The 21,115-nt window shown below is 37.5% G+C and overlaps 1 protein-coding gene across 4 annotated transcripts; it reads right to left on the bottom strand.

Moving 5' to 3' along the window:
• Window positions 1–15,589: 15,589 nt before the first annotated feature.
• LOC104243559 (ubiquitin receptor RAD23b-like) lies at window positions 15,590–20,671 on the bottom strand. Of its 4 annotated transcripts, none has more exons than XM_070160595.1 (13): window positions 20,400–20,572; window positions 18,906–19,067; window positions 18,282–18,320; window positions 18,127–18,182; window positions 18,002–18,046; window positions 17,709–17,886; window positions 17,471–17,605; window positions 17,326–17,394; window positions 17,083–17,130; window positions 16,898–17,007; window positions 16,337–16,415; window positions 16,072–16,233; window positions 15,590–15,956 (listed from the first exon to the last, which is right to left on the bottom strand). In XM_070160595.1, exons 1-12 carry the CDS (start codon window positions 20,463–20,465, stop codon window positions 16,117–16,119), a joined length of 1,104 nt encoding a protein of 367 aa, XP_070016696.1. In that variant the 5' UTR covers window positions 20,466–20,572; the 3' UTR covers window positions 15,590–15,956; window positions 16,072–16,116. The 4 variants fall into 4 exon arrangements, with proteins under 4 accessions (XP_070016696.1, XP_009797063.1, XP_009797065.1 ...); XM_009798762.2 differs by having other exon boundaries at window positions 15,870–15,956; window positions 18,127–18,185; XM_009798761.2 differs by having other exon boundaries at window positions 15,590–16,233; window positions 18,127–18,185; window positions 20,400–20,671.
• Between the last annotated feature and the right edge of the window lie 444 nt (window positions 20,672–21,115).

Raw genomic sequence — 21,115 nt, 5'->3', positions numbered from 1 at the left:
TCTAGAGCCTTCAACAAAAGAGTCAAGCTGAGGCAGTTCACATCAGGGCAGCTGGTGTTAAAGAAAAATTTTTCACATCAAGATGAAGCCAAGGGGAAATTCTCTCCCAAGTGGCAAGGTCCATACATGGTTCATCGGGTTCTGAAGGAGGAACCCTCATACTTGCAGAAATGGATGGGGAAGTATGGCCAAAGTCGATCAATTCAGATGTAGTCAAGCGTTACTATGTGTAATCTTTATGTTTTCCTATATGATGTAAATTGAACTATGCCTGACCTGATTCCCGTTTAAGAGGGGATACGTAGGTATCCCTATGAGTTCGGTCACAATTCAATAAAATTTTCATCCCCCCACCCCCGCAATTGGAAACTGGGGCAAAATTTTGAGGAGGACCCTCAAAATTCCGAAGTTGATTTCAGCCAATCATCGCAAGCAACAGTCAATAACATCAACCCATTAAACTGGGGCAGAATTTTGAGGAGGACCCTCAAAATTCCGTAGCAAGAGAGGTTGCAATGTCCTGAACCACGTCACAGTTATCGGTTCATCTAAAAAATTATTATTATTATGTCATAATTTTACTAAATCATGCATGTCTATTACTGAAACCGCCTTGTTTAGCAACGCTACCCCAACGATACATATAGTATCACCAGATCAAAGCCGAGTAGGTCAAGTAGAGCCAGCGGGGGATACGAACTAACCGCCCCCCTTTTAAAAAACTCACGATTTTTCTTTGGATGCAGGCACTTGATTACAAAATTATCAAATATACTATACACTCACGAGAGAAACATTGTTCAGGAATACAACTCTTAGAACCGTTGCACTTACTCACAAGTTCTATCCGCACACAATAGTGTCCCCAGCAGGCACAATATCCCCAGCAGGCACAATATCGCAATCTGCTATCAGCTAAGAAAGCTCTATTACCATTTGCTATCTTATTTTTTGCATAAGGCTTCCATTCTGCCTTCCGAAGTTAAGCTCTACCTCTATCTGCACTTCTGTATTGCATAAGGCTACCATTCTGCCTTTCGAGACTAAACGTTGTCTCCATCTGCATTTTCTGCATTGCATAAGGCTACCATTCTGCCTTCCGAGGTTAAGCTCTGCCTCCATCTACATTTCTGCATTGCATAAAGCTATCATTTTGCCTTCCGAGGTTAAGCTCTACCTCCATATCCATTACACGGCTGAAAGATCGCCACCTTATCTACGTTTGCATGGCTGAAAGATCGCTACCTCTACATTTGCATGGTTGAAAGATCGCCACCTTATCTACGTTTGCATGGCTGAAAGATCGCCACCTTATCTACGGTTGCATGGCTGAAAGATCGCCACCTCTACATTCGCATGGCTAAAAGATCACCACCTTATTTACATTTGCATGGCTAAAAGATCGCCACCTTATTTTCATTTGCACGGCTGAAAGATCGCCACCTTATCTACGTTTGCATGGCTGAAAGATCGCCACCTCTACATTTGCATGGCTGAAAGATCGCCACCTTATTTACATTTGCATGGCTGAAAGATCGCCACCTTATTTACATTTGCATGGCTGAAAGATCGCTACCTTATACTACATTTGCATGGCTGAAAGATCGCCCCATACTGCATTGCATGGATGAAAGATCGCTACCTTATACTGCATCTCCATGGCTGAAAGATCACCTCATACTACATCTGCATAGCTGAAAGATCGCCTCATACTGCATCTGCATGGCTGAAAGATCGCCTTATACTGCATCTGCATGGCTGAAAGATCGCCCTATACTACATTGCATGGCTGAAAGATTGCCACCTCTATATTTGCATGACTGAAAGATCGCCACCTTATTTACATTTGCATGGCATAAAAATCTCCACCTTATTTACATTTGCATGGCTGAAAGATCGCTACATTATACTGCATCTCCATGGATGAAAGATCACCTCATACTGCATCTACATGGCTGAAAGATTGCCCCATACTACATTGCATGGCTGAAAGATCGCCACATACTGTATATGGGCTGAAAGATCGCTAAATTGTCCTAAGGCGTCATTTTTCGGAGGCACCATTTTCATAGCCCGAGAACACCATGCCATGGCCTGAGGATCCCTTTTAATCTTTTGCATATCATTATTTAAAGGCATCATGGTTCGGAGGTGTCATCCTCATAGCCCGAGAGCATCATTTCATGGCATGCGAATCCTTTATTATACGCTTCATGGCCCAAGACATCATGGTCTAAGGACGTCATTCTAACTGTCCGAACACAATCATCATGGTCTGACGAGAATTTGCATCATGTTTAAATTTATGCACAATATATGCTTGTATTGCTTATTTGCAGGAAAACCGGCAAGCAACGGCCATCTCAACAGGATCGATTCTGCTCCAGTTCCCGCAGCCATGTCAAACCTTAACCATTCCCTCGCCCTAAATATTGCGTCCGTTCTCGAAAGTCTCCATCGGCATACTCCGCCGACAGATCCTGAACTACATATGGCCTGATTCCTATAAGACCAGGGATATGAAGGCAGCTCAGAAGCCAGGGCGCGACCTAAACCTCTTCGAACTATTTCGTTCGGTCAAAATTGGCCATCATATCTCTACCCAACAACTCTTCCATCCTTCCCGAGTAAAGAGGGGCAGCTGTTGATACCCAATTTTTCCTTGTATATTTTTAACATGCAAAATACTTTCAAATAACATATGTATGCATATATAAGCATGTCCAAATATTTAATTATTATTTTTTAAATTTTTTACAGAATATTAAATCAATTTATTGCCCTATTTTATCCAGAAAAATCCAATAATTATTTCCGAAATTATCATTTTGGTGACTCATTTATTGAATTTTCATATTTATGCTAAAATATAGCTAAGATAATTTTTACATATTTTTACAAATTTATCTAGTATTTTTTAAATCTAAATTACATATAATTGCAATATTAGCCTCTTTTTGGATTTAATTACGTTTATATTTATAAAAATTAAGTCCAGTATTTTAATTTGATATTTATACTATTAGTCATTTTAGTACCTTTAATTTATTTCCAGCAATTATTTTACTATTTTGTATAAATCAAATAGGGAAAAGTGGCTATTTAAATGTTAGCCCAATTTCATTTCGATTATAGCCCCAATTCGGACCCCAATGAATTCAATTTAAACCCAATTTTACCCCGACCCAATTCCCATTCAAACCGACCCATGACCCTTTTAAACAACCTGCTCGGATTCTCGTTTAATCCCAGCCGTTGATCTACGGCTCACATTAACCCTTTCCTAAATTAATTCCCAACTACCCCCAAATCCTAACCATTTCTTACCTAAGGCCGCCTCTGAATCCCCCTTCTCTCTCAATCATCTCTCAAACCCCTCTCAAACCCTAGCCGACGCCCTCAACTACCACCCGAAAACCTCCCAAATCCATGGCTTCCAAGACCATTGGAGGCATGTATCCACCTCCTTTGGTCTCTACGTGCCCGATTATTATGGTTTCAAGGCCAGATCGTGAAAGAACTTGGTTCAGACCTGGGTCGATTTCAGTTTATGGTTGTTCTCCGATCATCTCTGATCTTCTCCCGGCCAGTTATGGCTATTCGAGTCTGATTCTTGACTCTCATGCTTAGATCGATGGTCTTCAAAGCCTTTCTCACCATTTGGGGTTCTTCTAAAACCCTAACCTTTAAGGTTCTTCCGATTTCTTTTAGATCTGTGTTTGCTCTAAACCTTTAAACATTTTTCCTTAAAGTTTCTTCTAAGACTCTACCTTCAAAACCTTTATCATTTCCGATTAGGTTTTCTGTTAAGTTGTTTAACACGTTTTGCTGTGTTTCCTTATGACATTCTTCTACTTGAGTTTGCTTCTTAAGGGCCTTAACTCCTTTCGAGGTTTCCAATTCTATTTTTGTTAGTATTTGTTTGATTTATTTGTTTTTCATCTCTAGACTCGATTGGTGGTAAAAATCCTAAAATTTTGGGTTCATTCGAGTTCTGAGAGCATTTGATGTGTGATTTACTTGTTCATCATCTCTGAATCCGATTGGTTTTAAAACCCTAATTTCCTTAGGCCTATTCGAGCTTCTAAAGTTGTTTCACCTATTTGAAGTTGCTCGATTGGATTCGATATCCTTTTTGTTTCAGCATCTGTTTCTTTATGTGATTTGGTTTCTTGCAATCATTGAAACTAGACTATACTTTTCAGATAGGGCCTTTTCTTTACTTGACCCTTTTGCATGCTTCTGATACTCTCTCTTTTCTCTATCACTAAGCTAATGAAGTTGACCTATGTGACTACCATGTTTCGATAGTTCACTGTCTACTAATTTTGTGATTGTTATTGCATGCTGCTTCTCTTTGCCATAGTTTAGCCTCACATGCCTAATGTTTTGTGCACTCTATTTATATGCTAAAACAGGACTCATGGTTCTCTCTTTGATTGACTCTGAGCTTGTTTCTGGGCTTGATTTGAAAACTTTCCTTAGACTTTCGATTCTCCTATTTTAACTTGGTTTATTTGCTTACTCATGGGAACCCATGTTATTCTCCTTAAATCAGTGATTTCGAAATCCTTGATTCCCTGATTTACTATGTACTAATTTTCGATTATCTCCATATTCTGCAACTTTATTTTGTCTTCTTACCTTATTTGGATTAACCGAGTATTTCAAGGATACTTCATTAGTTGTTCCCTTAATTGAACCTCTATGTACTTACCCCTAATTTTCTATTCTGCACATGATGCTCTACTTGATTTCTTTCCTTAAATGTTTTCTGCCTATTACCGCTTAAATTTAACTCCTTAATTAAAGGAAGTACTTACACTGATTTGATTTTAATTAGTACATAGTTCCATAATTACTGCTAAACTATGATTCTTGCCTTATTTTCTACCTGTTTTTAAACTATAAGTACCTTGCTCTTTCATTAGCACAAACACACAAACACTCTTAGTTCTGAACTCACTTATACTCAAAACATTCTCTCTTACTTCACAACTTCTACTGTGGCCTATTTAGCTGGCTGAAAGCCAAAGCTATATTTCAAAAATCCTACTACCTTTCTTTACTACGTTTTGCTTCTTTGAACTGGTATGTCCTAATTAAGTTTTCAGCATCGACAACAACATGGTTACTTAATGTTCTTGCATTCTTGTCTGCCTACTTCTTGTATTTAATTCAGTACTTTATTTTAGCATGCTGTAATTTCTTTCTTCCTATTCTGAATCTATGTATTATAAATCTTAAACCCCCACCCCAATGTGTTTGATACTTATGTTTGTTTGAGGCATGGCAGTATGGAACATTGTTGTCCATAACTCGAACTTGATCCCCTGGGATCATAACCTCTATGTCTCTCTGATGTTGTGTGTTCTGGTAGGCTTATAGGCATGCCAACATCTTCTATTGTTGTGCATGCCCAAAGCTGACCCTTGCCTAAGTACATAGGCTTTTTGCAATAAATTCCCAACCCCTGAACCCCTTTTGTGTGAAGTTATCAACTCTGTAACTGTTCGTAAAGCTCTGTTTCTGCACTTTCACTCTCTCTTAGACTTAAGTTATGTCCCCCTCTTGTGAGCCTTGCCTTGGGACCTATGAGCTCCCTCTGAACTCGGACCCATGGGGGCTGGCACTTCCACACTACACTTGTCCTTATTCTGGTTATGAAACTTGGGTGTGAGCATTGCCCAGGGTCCTATTGAGGCCTTTAGGAAACTCTGACACACTCAAGTCTGAAGAAAGGCTTTGGATCAATGGTCTTTGAGTTGGTTTATCTCATAACTTAGAGAGGAAGTCAAGAATCAGGCTTCTTCTGGTTGTACGTTTTTTATGTAATTTATTATTCTGGTTTGTAATAAGTTGTAATAAACATTTGGGGTTGGCTAGTAAAAAGGGTCGGGTAATATGCATACAAGGGTAGAAAATATGCCTATAGGATGTTTTAAATTCTGCATATTCAAACTTCATTTAGAAAACATAGCTATAGGGTGTTTTAAATTCTGCATATGCAAATTTCATTTAGAAAACATGCCTATAGGGTACTTTTTTATTCTGCATATTCAAAACTTCACCTAGAAACCATGCCTATAGGGTGTTTTAAATTCTGCATATTTACTACATATAGAAATCATGCCTATATGAGTTTCTAAATAATTCTGATTCGTTTTATTCACAATCAATGTTAGATTTCATGCTCCTAGGAACTAAAATCAGTAATAGTAGATATTATCGCCTGCAGAACCTGTAACCGGTTTAATTCTTAATTTTGTACATTCTGAACCTCTTTTAATAACCTAATTCCCTCGCTTAACAAGGTTTAGGAAGCATGCCTATAGGACCCCGCCTAAACATTTAGGCAAGCCTTAGAATAATAACTGCAAATTGAATCCATTTTGTTAATCGCTACAACCAGCAGGCAGGCCTGATTCGAACTTCTTATCTGATTTATGTAATAAACAAATCTGCCTCAATAATTAATCTCCCTCATCTTCAGTATTTTAAATCAGACCTAAGCAGTACGTGTAAAACATGCTATTTATGTGTTTTGTTTGAGGAGGTATACTTGAGCCTATATGCTTATGTGTTTCCCCTTTAATATGCAGTATGTATTTTTTTTGTATGTCGTCTTAGAGTTTTTACCTTTGAAACTTCAAATAAGCCTAATATCCCTCCCTTTTAGGATTAGTAGTCCTAAGTGCCTCCGGGACTGATAGGAATGGGACGGGTAATATCATGCAATAAGTAATCGAGACCAATCCGTGCTTTAATACCTTAACGGGGTGGGAAGGGTAGATATGGATATGATGACCACACGATAATGTCGCGTGTGGCCCCTCATTGAGGAGTGATAACCGGACATTGTGTGGGGTGATCCATATTTTTAATAAACCTAGGACCCCCTTTATTCTTTATTCTTTTTTTTAGCATTGTAACTCTTTATTTAAAAATCAACTCTTTGATCGTTCTTTCAAATTTGTTTACTTTCAAACCATTATGTATTGAAATCCCCTCTTAGTTGAGCCTTATTTGCTTATATGTTAATTGCACCCGAATTCACAATAAATGTCTGGCCGGGAACCACGCTAGTGGATTCTGAGGGGTGCCTAACACCTTCCCCTTAGAATAATTTCAAGCTCTTACCCTATCTCTAGTTATTCAAATCAAACCCCATTGGTGTCCTAATGCACCTTAATCATTAGGTGGCGACTCTTCAAATGCAAACCTAGTTCCCAAAAGGAATGAGTTGTCCCTCCAAATGTCATAAATCCGATTTCGCAAGAAAAAGGGGGCGCGACAGGTAGTTGTTGAACAACATCACTCCCGACGTATGTGAGGAATCAATAACCAAGGGTTTAAAGGTAAGATTAGGGATAATGAAACCTTGGGTGCGATCTAAGTAAGCTGTAATTAAAGCCAGCTAGTGTAACTCGGGAGAGTATGTTTAGTAAATTGTCGTAATTACTCGGGAGAGAATTACAATATGTAGAGCGCTCATGATCGATAGAGAACACTTAGGCAAAATTATAGAAGACATAGCGGGAAAATTTCCGACAATTGGGGAAATCATAACTCTAGACCTCCTTAATCTTTTCTCCAACCTGTAGTATCTTTAGTGTTAATTTATTATTTTAATTTGTTAGTTAGTTAGTTAAACACAAGAATCTTAATATCTATAAGTTAGGAATTGTTCAAGCTTGTATTCTTGGTAATAGTGAACAACTATAGCTAAGCCTTAGTTCTCTGTGGAATTCGACTCCGGACTTGTAAATCGGATTATATTTACAACGACCGCTTTCTCCTTTTTATAAGGCATAGTTGGGCGTGATCAAATTTTGGCGTCGTTGCTGGGGAACTAACGATGTAGCTGTAGGTGTACATATTTCTAGGTTGCAAGTTTGAACTGTTATTTTTATTTTCGTGTATTTGATTTATTTATTTTTTGATCTGAGAGACATGACATCTTGGAATTATGAGAGTTTGATATTGGTAATTCTACTTTTGATCCCTGTTATGCATATTGTGGAGGAAACCACGCAGGGTAAAATTATCAAAATATTCCCGAGAGTGAGTTATGTGCACCAACTCAATCTTATGTGTGGAATGTGTGTGATATGTGTGGTGGTCAAGATGGTCACTTTCATGGTTGTGCTTATAGTCCTTATCTTCCCCCAACCCCTCACTTTGATGGTTCTTCTTTTTCTTGTGAAGTTAATAGGAACAAAGAACCCAGGGATGCTGATCGGAAAGAGATCAAAGATATGTTAAAGTATTGCACGGAACTATATGATAAGAGACCACGGCATATACAAAGGCAAGCTGCAACTATTTATAACTTGGAGGCTCAAGCGAATAAATTAATTGCACTTTGTAAAGCGCAACAAGTTGATATTGTGGATAGTAGCCAATATGAGCATGAATTGGCTGCAGAAATTGCCATTATACTAGAGGATTTAAAAAATTACGAGGATGAGCTAGAGGAGAAGGCCAAAGTAGAACATCAACAATCAAGCGAACTAGATTTTGAGGATACCGATATCGTAGAAGAGATACTAGAGTCAACCAAGGATATTGAGGATACATATTTAGTTGACTCTATTATCATTAGTGTTGAGAATGTAGACAGTCCCAATGTTCATGTAGTTGAGCGCATTGGTCCACACTCCAAGCATTTTTCCACATTGTGTTTGGATGATGATATAGAAATAGATTCATCCGAGCCACTTGAGGAGTCAAGGAATGAGGAACAAGATGCCTACATTCTGGAATTCTTCTTGCCAGAAAGTCGGAATTACACACCTCATCTAAAGGCCAAGAAATGCAAAATACTACATTATTTTATTGGGCCAGTCAGATTCGTTCCACCACCCCAGGAGCATGATCATAGAGCAGAATCAAAACTTGGGGTCCAATTTATAAGTTTAAAGTGGAGGCAGAAAGTGATTCACATCGTGCCGCGACGTTAAATCAAGCGCTTGTTAAGAGGCAACCCAGCTTTACTGCGTTCTTTTATTTTTTATTTTATTTTTTAATTGTATTATTTTTGTAGTGTCGATTTTTGTTTTTCTAGGAGCATGGAAAGCAAAGCTATTGGAAGGATGCAACAACAAACCAGATGGTTGGAACAAAGTGTGAGGTACCCACACGAAGAACCAAGCCTGGGAGAAGTCTGAGTACCCCATGAGATGCTAGTGCTTCGGCCTTTGGCCTACCAGAGAGTTTCTTTAACCCTCTTGTATGTATGGATGTGCATTGGGGACAATGCACAATTTTAAGTGTGGGTGAGGAGATTGTCTGGGTGACTTTCTATACTATTTTAGTTATGTTAGTTTAATTGAATATTTTTTAAAAAAAAATAGAAAAGATTGGACTTTTCCCGACGATGGATCTATTAGACAATTTTCTTGAGGGATTTAAGTTTAAAGAAAAAAAAACAAAAAGATTTTCTTTTGTTAGGTAGTGTAGCAATTACCCCTTGGTTTTTCTTTAAACCACAGTTCTTTTCCAAGGGTTTTGTTTGAACATGGTGTAGTTAGTTTTTTTGGGAGTAGGAGCCATTGTGTTGTGTTTTGAAGTGAAGCAATATCTCTTGACTTTGTTATGCCTTGAGAATAGTGAGTACTTTGGTTGTGACGCTTAGGCTCAGTTTTTGACTCTTGTAGAAGTACCTTAAATTGTATGATCTTAACTTTGCTTAACTGCTTTGACTAGAGTGTCTATGAATCCAATCCTGAGTGAGTTATGTGCCATGTGTGTGTAAGGTTTTGCGTTATTTAGTGCATTGCGTTTGATGTCTAGAACTTGCGTCGTGTGTTTGCAAAGCGAAATAGTAGTTTTATTCAGTCTTGGAAGTGATATAGGCATTTCTTTGTTGAGCCAGATATATATATTTTACCTGCCTAATTGTTATGTATCGTAGTTAACCCCTTTGAGCCTGTAATCTTGTTTCTTTGGCAACCACTTTACAAGCCTTACCCATTTGTTTGAATTAACCATATATTTGAACCTTCTAACCTCTCATGAGCACTTGAATTGTTATGAGCTGTGTAAAAGTTAAAGTGTGGGGTGGTTGGTTTGGCTTTTGAGTGGAACTAATGAAATAAGGAGAAAGGTGGACTATTTTGAAAAAGTAAGAGCCACATGAATTTAAAAAAAAAACAGTTGTATTGTTGCGAAAAATATTCGTTGATAAGTGGTGGTTCTTGATGTAATTGTGCTTAAAGAAGTATGGGGTAATATATATTGATGTGAATGTGGAGTTTGGTTTGACATAAGTATGGGGTGAATGTTAAATTATATGTATTAAAGTGCTTAGGGAGGTGTAGTCACTCTTATATCTAAATGTATCTCACACGTCCTGCAGCCTACATTGCAACCAAATAAAGTCCTACTTGATCCTAGACTGAATGACCTCAATTTGTAGAGTAGTATACTACGGGCAAGTCTATGGTGCATCTTTTGTGGCATACGAATGTTATTTTTGAGAGTGAGTGAATTCTTTCTATCTTGAGTTCCTAAGTGTTCTTAAATTTTATTGTGTGGAACTACTCTCTTTTGTTGTGTGAAGGCACTTGATTCATGAAGGAACGGTAATGTCAGTGACCTCTATGTTAGAGTAAGTGGGTGAGTTGTGAATAATGCGTGGTACTTATGAGTCAAATATTGAGGTGAAGATGTTACGCTTTTGTGCTTAGTCTATTTTAAATATTCTTGGTGTGATGAGTTAGGAGAATTGTTTTAAAAAAAAAAGGTCGTGTCTATATAAAGTGTAGTTTGATTGCTCGAGGACGAGCAATGGTTTAAGTGTGGGGTGTTGATGATAGGCTATAATTATGTATTTTAGTCACTTATTACACTCAAATTTACTGCACTTTAATTGAGTTTGAGCTTTAATCGCTAGTGTCTTGCACTAATTGTGTGTTTTATGCCTTGTAGGAGTGATTTCGAGCTATGTAGATATTATGGAATGAATTCAAGTGATTTGGAGCTTTGAAGTCTGAGTAAAATCTCAAGGAATTAATCGGGGATCGTGTTCAGGGGTCAACGGATGATAGTTAGAACAAACGAAGAATCGAGTAGGCATATTACGCACTGTCTAGTAAAATGCACATAATATTTTTCGCAAAACTCCAATTGGTTCCACAATTTATGGTTGGAAAGATAACTCAAAGGACTACAACTTTCATGTTTTACGTTTTTCCAAATTCCCAACAGAACAGGGTGAAAAGTGCGCGGCCGCGCTCAGACCGCGCTCGTCAGGCAGAATACTGGGCAATATGCGTGGTCACGAGTGCGGTCGCGCTAGTCAAATCCTGGAAAAGTGTTTTTTTCGTCTAGGAGAAGGTATAATTATTTGGGCCCGACCCTACTTGGTATATACACATGGAAAAATGGTACTTTAAAGGGTTGGACATACTTTTGACATATTTTAGACCTAAGGAGGCAGAAACGCAATAGGAGCAAGGCGTGGAATTCTTCTACGAGTTTTTCCTTCCTCTTCCTATTTTTCATTATTGGTTATGACTTTTAGTATTATAGTTTTATATACTATTATGAATAGCTAATTTGTTATCTAGGGTTTTAATGGAACCTTTTGTAGGATAAATTCTTGTTATGCTTTTATATAATTGAGCCGTAGTATTTTCTCTATTTGTTCAATTATATTATTCTTGTGGTTGATTGAAGGGTCCTCAATTAGCTGTGCCTATTTAGCGTGTATTACTCGGGAGAGAGCGCATATTTAGGTAGTTGTTAAACAACATCACTCCCGACGTATGTGAGGAATCAATAACCAAGGGTTTAAAGGTGGGATTAGGGATAACAAAATCTTGGGTGCGATCTAAGTGAGCTGTAATTAAAGTCAGCTAGCGTAACTCGGGAGAGTATGTCTAGTAAATTGTCGTAATTACTTGGGAGAGAATTACAATACGTAGAGCGCTCATGATCGATAGAGAACACTTAGGCAAAATTATAGAAGACATAGCGAGAAGGATTCCGACAATTGGGGAAATCATAACTCTAGACCTCCTTAATCTTTTCTCCAACCTGTAGTATCTTTAGTGTTAATTTATTATTTTAATTTGTTAGTTAGTTAGTTAAACACAAGAATCTTAATATCTATAAGTTATGAATTGTTCAAGCTTGTATTTTTGGTGATAGTGAACAATTGTAGATAAGCCTTAGTTCTCTGTGGGATTCGACTCCGGACTTGTAAACCGGATTATATCTGCAACGACCTATTTGTCCTTCTTATAAGGCATAGTTGGGTGTGATCAATTACTATCCGCCAATTAGGATCCCTTCCGTACGCTAGACGAGATTGTCAGTGTCGTATAGGAAACCAATATCAAGAGCAATTGAGAGAATAGAAAAGAGAAATGAGAATAAAAGAAAGCTTGATTGCATAAATGAAAGCTATTACTGAAAAGCAACACGGTGTCGAAGGGGAAGAGACACCAGTACAGAGAATTATTTGCTTGCTAGAAAGTTTGATTGTTTGATCCCCTAGTACTTAAAAAAATAAACCAAAGTTACAGGACTTGACATAACTAAGCTAGAGAGACATAACGGAAATACATGAAGTAAAACTACTCTATATTTACAATAACGGCAGCAACCTTCTCTTTAGCATCAGAGTCTGCACGCGCGGTGCTGTTGACATCTGCCTGCGGCTGGGCGCTGGCGAGGGCTATCGGTGGTGCGACATAGGCACAGGCGCACTTGTCACTTGGCGCGGCCAAGACCACGGGACCGTCCATGGCGCTAGGCGTTGGGAGGCTTGCCAGGACGCCATAGCGCGTCCAAGGGGGTCCAAGGAGGGCATAGCTGGAAAGGCGTCCATGACAATTAACACGTACTCTAGTATAGTTTCAATGGTCAGGATCTATTTAGTCTTTAACTATAGTTAATTCTTCTCTAACTTTTCTCTATTGCCTCTGTGATAACATATACATGTCTTCTTAATTTTTACTCTCTCCTCTCTTCATTCTTCCTTCTTCAAACTCCTTTAGAACTTTCAGCCAAATAATTTTTCAATTATCTCTATCCATTCTTCAAGATTTGTATAGTTTATGTTGCTCTCTTTACAAATTTGATAATTATTTGTTCTCTTTCGTCCTTAAATATTCAGGACTGATTTTCTTCTTGTCATAACAAGTCCCCTATTTGGTACTATTTGGTTGAAGATGCAGCATATTGTCCTTTCCTAAGAATACTATTTATTCACTAGTAATATGATTTTGTTCCATTTTAGAATTGAATTACATATAATACACGAATTGAATGATTCATAATTGTTAATCCATTACAGAACATCTCGAAACTGGAAAAAAAATGCAGAACTTGCTGGAAGGGTAAAGAGAAAAGGGGGCCTAGTCTAGATTCTCCAAGAGGAAAGTAAAAGTTAGAGAATAATTAACTATAGTTAAAAACCAAATAGATCTTGACCATTGAAAGTTTGAAACTATATTAAAGCACGTGTCAACATATTAACGCCCTATTGAACTTTACTGGAGGGAATTTTACTGGACTAGATCTCAACCCTTTGGAAATGTCCAACCAGATAGTAGCAGTTAAGAAATCATTTAAGTTCGAACTCATGAAAGTGCAATTAAATAGTACTATAGTAGAAGTTGTGGGTTTGAGCACCAAGGAGCAAAATGAGGAGCTCCTAAAGAGGGGTAAAAAAATATATTAGTGGTAGAAGGTTACTAAATTCTAACTCATTGTGTGTGCGCGCGCCCGCTTTTTACTTCTTTTGGGGGTAAGACTAGGTGTGGATACAAATATCGGGCACAGATAATATCTATATCTCATTTTGATCCATAATATTAATTCTAATTTGGGGTTCATGTTCTTTACAATTTCTAAGTTTTCAACTTTAGAGAATGACATGGCGTAGAATCTTTAGTACTTTGGAGAATTTATCTGCATCAACTATAACTATAATCTAGTCTCCTGGAAACAACCTTTTTACCCTTTCGGGATAGTTGTAAGGTTTGCGTACACTCTACCCTCCCAGGGTTTGTGTTGTTGTTCTATAACTATTATCTACCTCACTCAAGTTTGAATTGTGATGGTGTGCTGTGGTTTTATCATTAGATACAATGATGCTAACCTTGTGCTAGCTTCTTCATTAGTCCTGGAGAGAGCTTCAATTATGTTGACAAAAGCAAAGGCTATGCTAAAAAAAAAAAATTGCACACCTAGAATTTGAACCTACAGTATAAAGCAATTCTTGAACAACCTTTGCAGCTACACAAAAAGCTTCCAATATGTTAAGGGCTTTCATCAAGTTCTGTAGTAATTCTAGTCCTGAGCTTGTGTACACCTCTACCAATTCCCATCCAATCGAGAATCGCGTACCTTTTGTTGGCCATGCGCTTGGAGCAAAATCAGAAGTCAAACGCAGGAAAACAGATGCATCTGTTGATTGGTAACCGTACATCTCCACTTAACCCACCAATACCCCATCCTTAGCAACTGGACTAACTAAAATCAAGAGGCCTTAAATCGCAATGGGAATAAGTCAAAACCAGCAGAACTTTACTGTCTTAAAACAAATTTCCCAAAAATAGCAACTGGACTAACTAGAAGTCAAAGGCATTAAATAATGGGAGAACCCAGAAGTTGCATTTCCCACCTAAGGCTGTATTGTGGTCCGGGCCCTGCCCGGGACCGCGAGACCACGGGCTAAACGGGCTGGTCCAAACGGTCCGGTCCCAAGCGGTCCTAGGAGCCCACTGTGGGTCGGTCCTCCATGTTGAGACCGCGAGCCCGGGACCATTTAGCCCGGGAACGGCTAGCGGGCCTGGGCCGGTTCAACCGGGCCTAACGGGCCCAATGGCTATTTTTCAAAAAAATATTTTTTTTTAAATTGGCCAATGGTTGGAAGTTTAAAAACTAGTCGTTGGCCTGCCAATAAAAATAGCCATTTGGCCCATAAACTTTTTATAATTACACTTTTTCCCTATTCTCAACTATAAATACCCCCTCATTCTTTCATTTTTACTCACAAAATCATCAATCTCTCTCTAATTTTCTTCTATAATTCCTTACTTTATTATTGCAATTTGTGAAAAATTGTGAAGTTGGCGAATTGAAGTATTCAAGTCTTCAACGATATACAATTTTCAAGAAGTTGTTCGTCAATTCGGTAAACTCGTTCCAACTCTTGAGTTTTACTATTATAGTTTTGTTTGATTTAGTTTGTATAATTATAATTAATATGACATTTTCTTTGAAAAAAAATGTTTGGTGGTAAGGAAAAATCTAAATTGGTGAATCTAGTGGTCAAGTTATTACTCCTCTCCCGGCTCCCCGACGCAGACCTGTTACCCGTCCTCCTCCACCTATTATTCTTGATAATACATGAAATTTGTGAACCTTAAAAGGATTTATGAAATTTGTTAGAGATAATACATAAACTAATATGTAACTTGTATTTTGACACATCTTCATTAGTTTTTTTTTCCTTTTAATGGTGGTATTAACACCTTGTTGTGCTCATTCCATTGGGGGAGGAAGACTAAGAACGATATTGTCATTTTTTGTTAATGTCGTAATAATAAAAATTATAAGGCATTCCCTTGAATATTTCTTTGCAATTTTTTGTGTTTAAATTTGAATTAGAAGATTTAAGTCACACTTATATAATATAATTTACAAGAAATTGTCTTAGATAAAAAAAATTCAAAAAAAATAACCCGGAACACTTATGCACGTGGACCCGGCCCATTTAGCCCGGAACCATGTGGGCTTAGGCCCACAGTGGGCCGGTTCCACCCTCCAGGACCGCTTGAGACCGGCCCGCCAGAGCCCGGGACCGTTTGGCCCAGCCCGTTTAGCCCATTTAGGCCCGGGACCGGACCACAATACAGCCTTATTCCCACCTAAACCAGCAGTTCTTTAGTCTTCGGAACAAATTTCCACTAGTGATCATTTTCTTTCACTTGGAGTAACTGCAAAGCAAAGCTACCAAATGAACCTTCCCCACTCGACAAGAATTTTGGACGCACAGTTTAAGTAAAACCTCCTTTACAAACCCTCGTAGAGTAATTAAAATCAACTCAAGACCTGTTAGTGGTGTGCAAAAGAATATTGCTAAGAAGATTCTGGCAGTCAATCTTCGTAATCTCCTGCATGCTCCAATAAATAATTTGCAGCTAGTTCCTCATTGCGATCACAAGCTAAAAAGGCCTCAATAACAAGAGCTCGATCAAAACCCATTGCCTCGAGCTGCAAATCAATGAACCAATTAATTAATGTACATCATAATATCCATTCATGAATGAAACAGAAAACAAGAGCTAGTTGGGGCATGAAGAGAGATGACTCTTACTCGCTCGATCGCCTCCTGCTCTTGTGGAGTGACACTAACTGTGTGGGGCATGTCCTGCTCAGGCTGATCAAATAGGTCCCTAGAAGAAACAAGGGCAAAGCATGTCATCCAAAAGTATCTGAGGTATTTCATTTCTTTTTCCCCATTGAAAAGACCTATGGTATTCCAAATGTGGCCCTGGTACTATTATTAAATCTAAAAACAGAAACACCTTAGCTCTTCGCTAGTAAGAAAAATGAAAATGAGAAAATTCTCTTTAAATTCTGTGCTATGCTTAGATACTGGAAGTAATGCAAAATCTATTTCTAGGCAAATAAATTAATTAAAACAGCAAAGAATAAAGCACCAAATTAAACATCCACCTGATCTGAAACAGATAAATGATAGAATGTTTTTTTCAAAATTACATGCACCCTTACCATTTCAAGAAAAGATACATGCATCCTTCTTCTTTTTTCTTTTTTAACAAAATTTTTTACCCTCTTCTTTTTTTGGGGGATAAATTATATAAATTCCATGTGTAACTATAACTTGATAAGGAGTAAGCTGAAAGCCACTAACCCATCAGAACCATCTACTGGTTCATTGATTAATTGAAGAAACTCTTGATGGTGCTCTTGTATCATTCTCAAAAGTTGAGGATTTTGCTTTCCAAGTTCCTGAAGCATAGGCTGTACAGAAAGAATGAACTTGCACATTTAGACAATGACAATGATAAACTACACTAGAGGACGAGAGTTACTTGCCTGTAGAATTTGCGGGTTAGATTGAACCATAGAACGTAATGCTTGAAACTGCAAAGTAAACAAAAGAGAAATTTAAGGGGCAAGAAAGTAGATGTCCGGGAAATTTAAGCACAAAGGAATGTCCAATGCAATCTATTCTACAGAGATACGGCTTAATCTAATTACTTCAAGTTGAGCAACCTACCACCAAAACTGAGGACCATAGGCAAAAGTCAAATTGAATGCCTAAAAGATGAATCTTACCTGTTGGTTATTCCTGAGAAAATCAAGGGATCCAAGGGCGGCAGCACCACCAACACCAGCAACATTCTCCTGTAGAACTTTCAGCTTAGACGACATAAGAAAAAGGATAAACAAACGTAAGCATCAATCAAAAACTGTAGTAGACCTGCGGAAACAAATTTAAAGGAGCTGAATTGGGTGCTCCAGAAACAGGGGCAGCAGGCACTGTAGTAGTCCCTATTGCAGAATTACCCCCGCTACTAGCTACTGGTATAGCAACTTCTGCTGTTTCAGGAATCCCCTATTAACAAAAGGAAGAAATCCCTCTCAAAAGACAAAAAGAATAAGAGAAAACAGACTTGCAGTGGATTTTTCCTGTAAAGTGGGGCAAACCAGGTACATACTGAATACAGGTAATCAATAGCCCTTTCAGGATTGTTATAAGCTGCTCTAAGTGCCCGTGTCACTGTTTCTTTATCCCAATTGCCACCGCCCATTTCCATAATTTGTTGTATTGTCTGTTCAAGATTATTTCCAGCAACTAGATTTGATGCAGCTTGACTAAAATTATCAGTTGGAAGACTGCAGCAAGGTAAAAGATGTAATAGTTATCTCGAGCATGGGAATCAAGAAAGAACATGCAAAGAAGTATGCAAAAGGAGATCTTATAATGAAGTAAACTGGTAAAGTGTCTTACCTAGCTGTTGCAGCATCAGATGCTGATGCAACATCCTTAGGCTCCCTACACAGAATGTTCATGAGAAAAGCAGAATCCGAGTAAACAAGAGTCAAATTATGCTGACACTGAGATTGTTGACTTACGGTGCTGCTGGAGTCACTTCAGGTGCTGGAGTCGGTTTGACTGTAGGAGCTGAAGGCTGCTAACGTTCAAAGAATAAGAATTAATACTATGAAAATGAATGAATGGACACTACCTGGAGAACTCTATCCCAAAATGACTACAAGAAGAGAAGTACCGGTGCAGATGATGTCCCACTTGAACCAACAGTCTTGCTCTGCAGAAAGCACATTACGCATAGAAGGTTAGAAATGCTTTTTGGGATAAGTAATCAAAAAATTTATAAATGCTTGCACTAAGCCAGTGCGACAAAAGCATAACTATAAATTGTGCATGCATCAACATCCTGTACTATAAGTAGATTGTACCAAAAAGCTAGCAAGAAAATACATCTTTGATTAAGGCTATGTATATTCCTCCTTTAGCCTTCAAAAATTCTATCATTTCTTTCAAGTCACACAGTCCACCAAATGGCTTGAGGGACAGTATTCTAAGTCTTTTGAGATTTATTGCACAACCCTTCTTTCTTCCAACATTGCAGTAGCTCCATAGTGGATTTTGGCTTGAGGGTTAGAAAATTAATTGACTGGACATCATGCTGATCTCAGGATATTATGCTCAGCTGCTCGCATCCTCTGGATGCTCTGATATAAAATCCTTACTTCATAAAAAGAAAAGATTTCTCAAAGGATAAACGGGTATGGCAGCACTTTTACAAGATATGAGTTAGGTGCTGAGGAAGTGCAAAGTTATAGGTAAAGAACTTCACAGATAAGGAGAACACGAAGATTTACAGTTTTACCTTGCTAAGCATGACAACAAGAAAGCCATCTTCAGAAACATTATTTTCCAATAATGTGCTTTCATCCTTCAAAACCTTACCATTGTGAATCAGTAACTGCTGCCCACATGGATAATTATCTTTTCCTTGTATATCCTCAATGTTTTTCTTGACTGCGATAATCTACAATCACAAGAAATCCAATCTAATTGACCGAAAAAGTATTATAAGTCATCACACAACAGTAACCACTATTTCTATAGAAGTCTTTAATTTGAAGTCAAAGCAACCATATCATTTTTTGATGAAGAAAAGCAACATTGTCATCTGAGACTAGCGACGTGAGATTCTTAGGATTTGAGTCACTATACGCACTAAAAAGTTACAAAAACTCTTCAGCTAAAGAGTAAGGAACTTCATATGCAATTAAATATTTGCAAATGTTTTTTTTAATAAGGAACAGTATCTAATTCACAAAAGCCTGCAGAACAAGTTCTAGCTTTAAACAGCTTAGAAATCCATGATTCAATCATTTGCCTATCCACTATCATAATTGAAGAAATGTTTTAAAGTACTCATACAACTGAATTAATTACAAATAATTGATCTTAACCCTCCTTCAAAGCAACAATCATTTCTAACACTCTGCTTCTCAAACAACAGTAAAATCAGTTAAATGGATAGTCGGCTATCAAAGCACACTTTTTGTCATTTCCTAAGACATGGAAAAAATCGGCATCATAAATAAAGACCAAAGGCTGCTTAAATTACTCAACGTATAACTCTGCCCAATTCAACGATTCTTATTTTCTCCACAAAATTTAGTCTCGCGGAAGAATATTCACATTGGCAGAAAATCTTAGCATTATGTAACACACGGTTGTTCAAGTGCCATTCTTTACCTTAATGTAAAGTAAATTAAATCTAAATAAGGTTGGGACAAACTTTCCATTTTACTCCCTCTGTACCAATTTATATAACACTCTTTTCCAATTTGTAAGCTCCCACAATATGTTTGACACCATTATATTTCTACACAAACTTCAGAACTTCCAAGAATTCAGATTTATTAATCTATTCAAATTTGGAGCCTTGGCGTAACTATAAGAGTTGTTGTCGTGTGACCGGAAGTTCAAGCCTTCAAGGATTCAAACCGTGGAAACAACCTATTGCAAAATTGTAACATAAGATTACATATGATAGAACCCAATGTGGTTCAACCTTTTCTTGTACCTCACATGTAGCTACACGAGAGTTAGTGCACCAAGCTGTCCTTTTTATCAAATAACTTCCAAACCAGTACTTCAATATTTTGTTCCACTATAATTCATATAACACATAAGTCCAATAAATCATAAAAGCTATGTCTAATCAAATTCCTGTCATATAAAATAGGACAGAAAAGTTCCAGCTCATTCAATACCACCATCGAAACTATCAAATTACTTTAAAAAGAAAAAAAAAGGTGCAAAATTCGGAATTAAAGAATGCTAAAAGAGATAGAGAGGGACTAACGGTATCGGAGGGCTGAACCCTAATTTCGAAGTGACTGCCTTTCAGAGTTTTCACTGTAAGCTTCATATTGTCGAATTGCGAATTTACTTTTGAAAGAGAAAACCCTAAAACACCAAATGCTGCTATGAATGTCACACAATTATAAAATGTGCTTACCTTACAAGATTTGGTAATGAGAGAGGAGCACTAATGGGTTTTGATTTTCAACCTATTTGCAGTTTGTAAGAAAATTGAGTTACTAATTTTAACCTTTTGTTTTACGAGTATATGGTGTTAGAAAAAGATGTACTAATTTCTCCGTTCTAATTTATGTTTACGTTTACGTGAACTTTTTTTTTTCCGTTTCAAATAAAAAATTTAAAAATAATTTAGCTTAAACTTTCAATTCTACCATCGAGAAGCTTTTATAATCACACAAATACTCTAACCCTTTTTAATTTGTTTAGAACCACAAATTACAAAAGTTTTCGTTTTTTCTTAAACTTTGTATCTAGTCAAACAAGGGGGAGTATATTATTTTAACTTTTTGTTTTACGAGTATATTGTGTTAAAAAATTTGATGGAGAAAGAAGGAAAAGAAAATAAGAGAAAGGCTTGATGCGTGATGCGATTATTGTCTCAAAGAGTAATTATGCACACAATGCGCATCTAGGATACAACAAGTATGTTATGAGTTGTTATTTAAGTATTCAATATAGAGTGAATGGCATCTCCTT

Source organism: Nicotiana sylvestris, chromosome 10, assembly GCF_000393655.2.
Source record: "Nicotiana sylvestris chromosome 10, ASM39365v2, whole genome shotgun sequence".
Classification (NCBI taxonomy): domain Eukaryota; kingdom Viridiplantae; phylum Streptophyta; class Magnoliopsida; order Solanales; family Solanaceae; genus Nicotiana; species Nicotiana sylvestris.
Note: the sequence above shows the minus strand (reverse complement) of the source record. Positions and strands in the feature narration are given on the sequence as shown.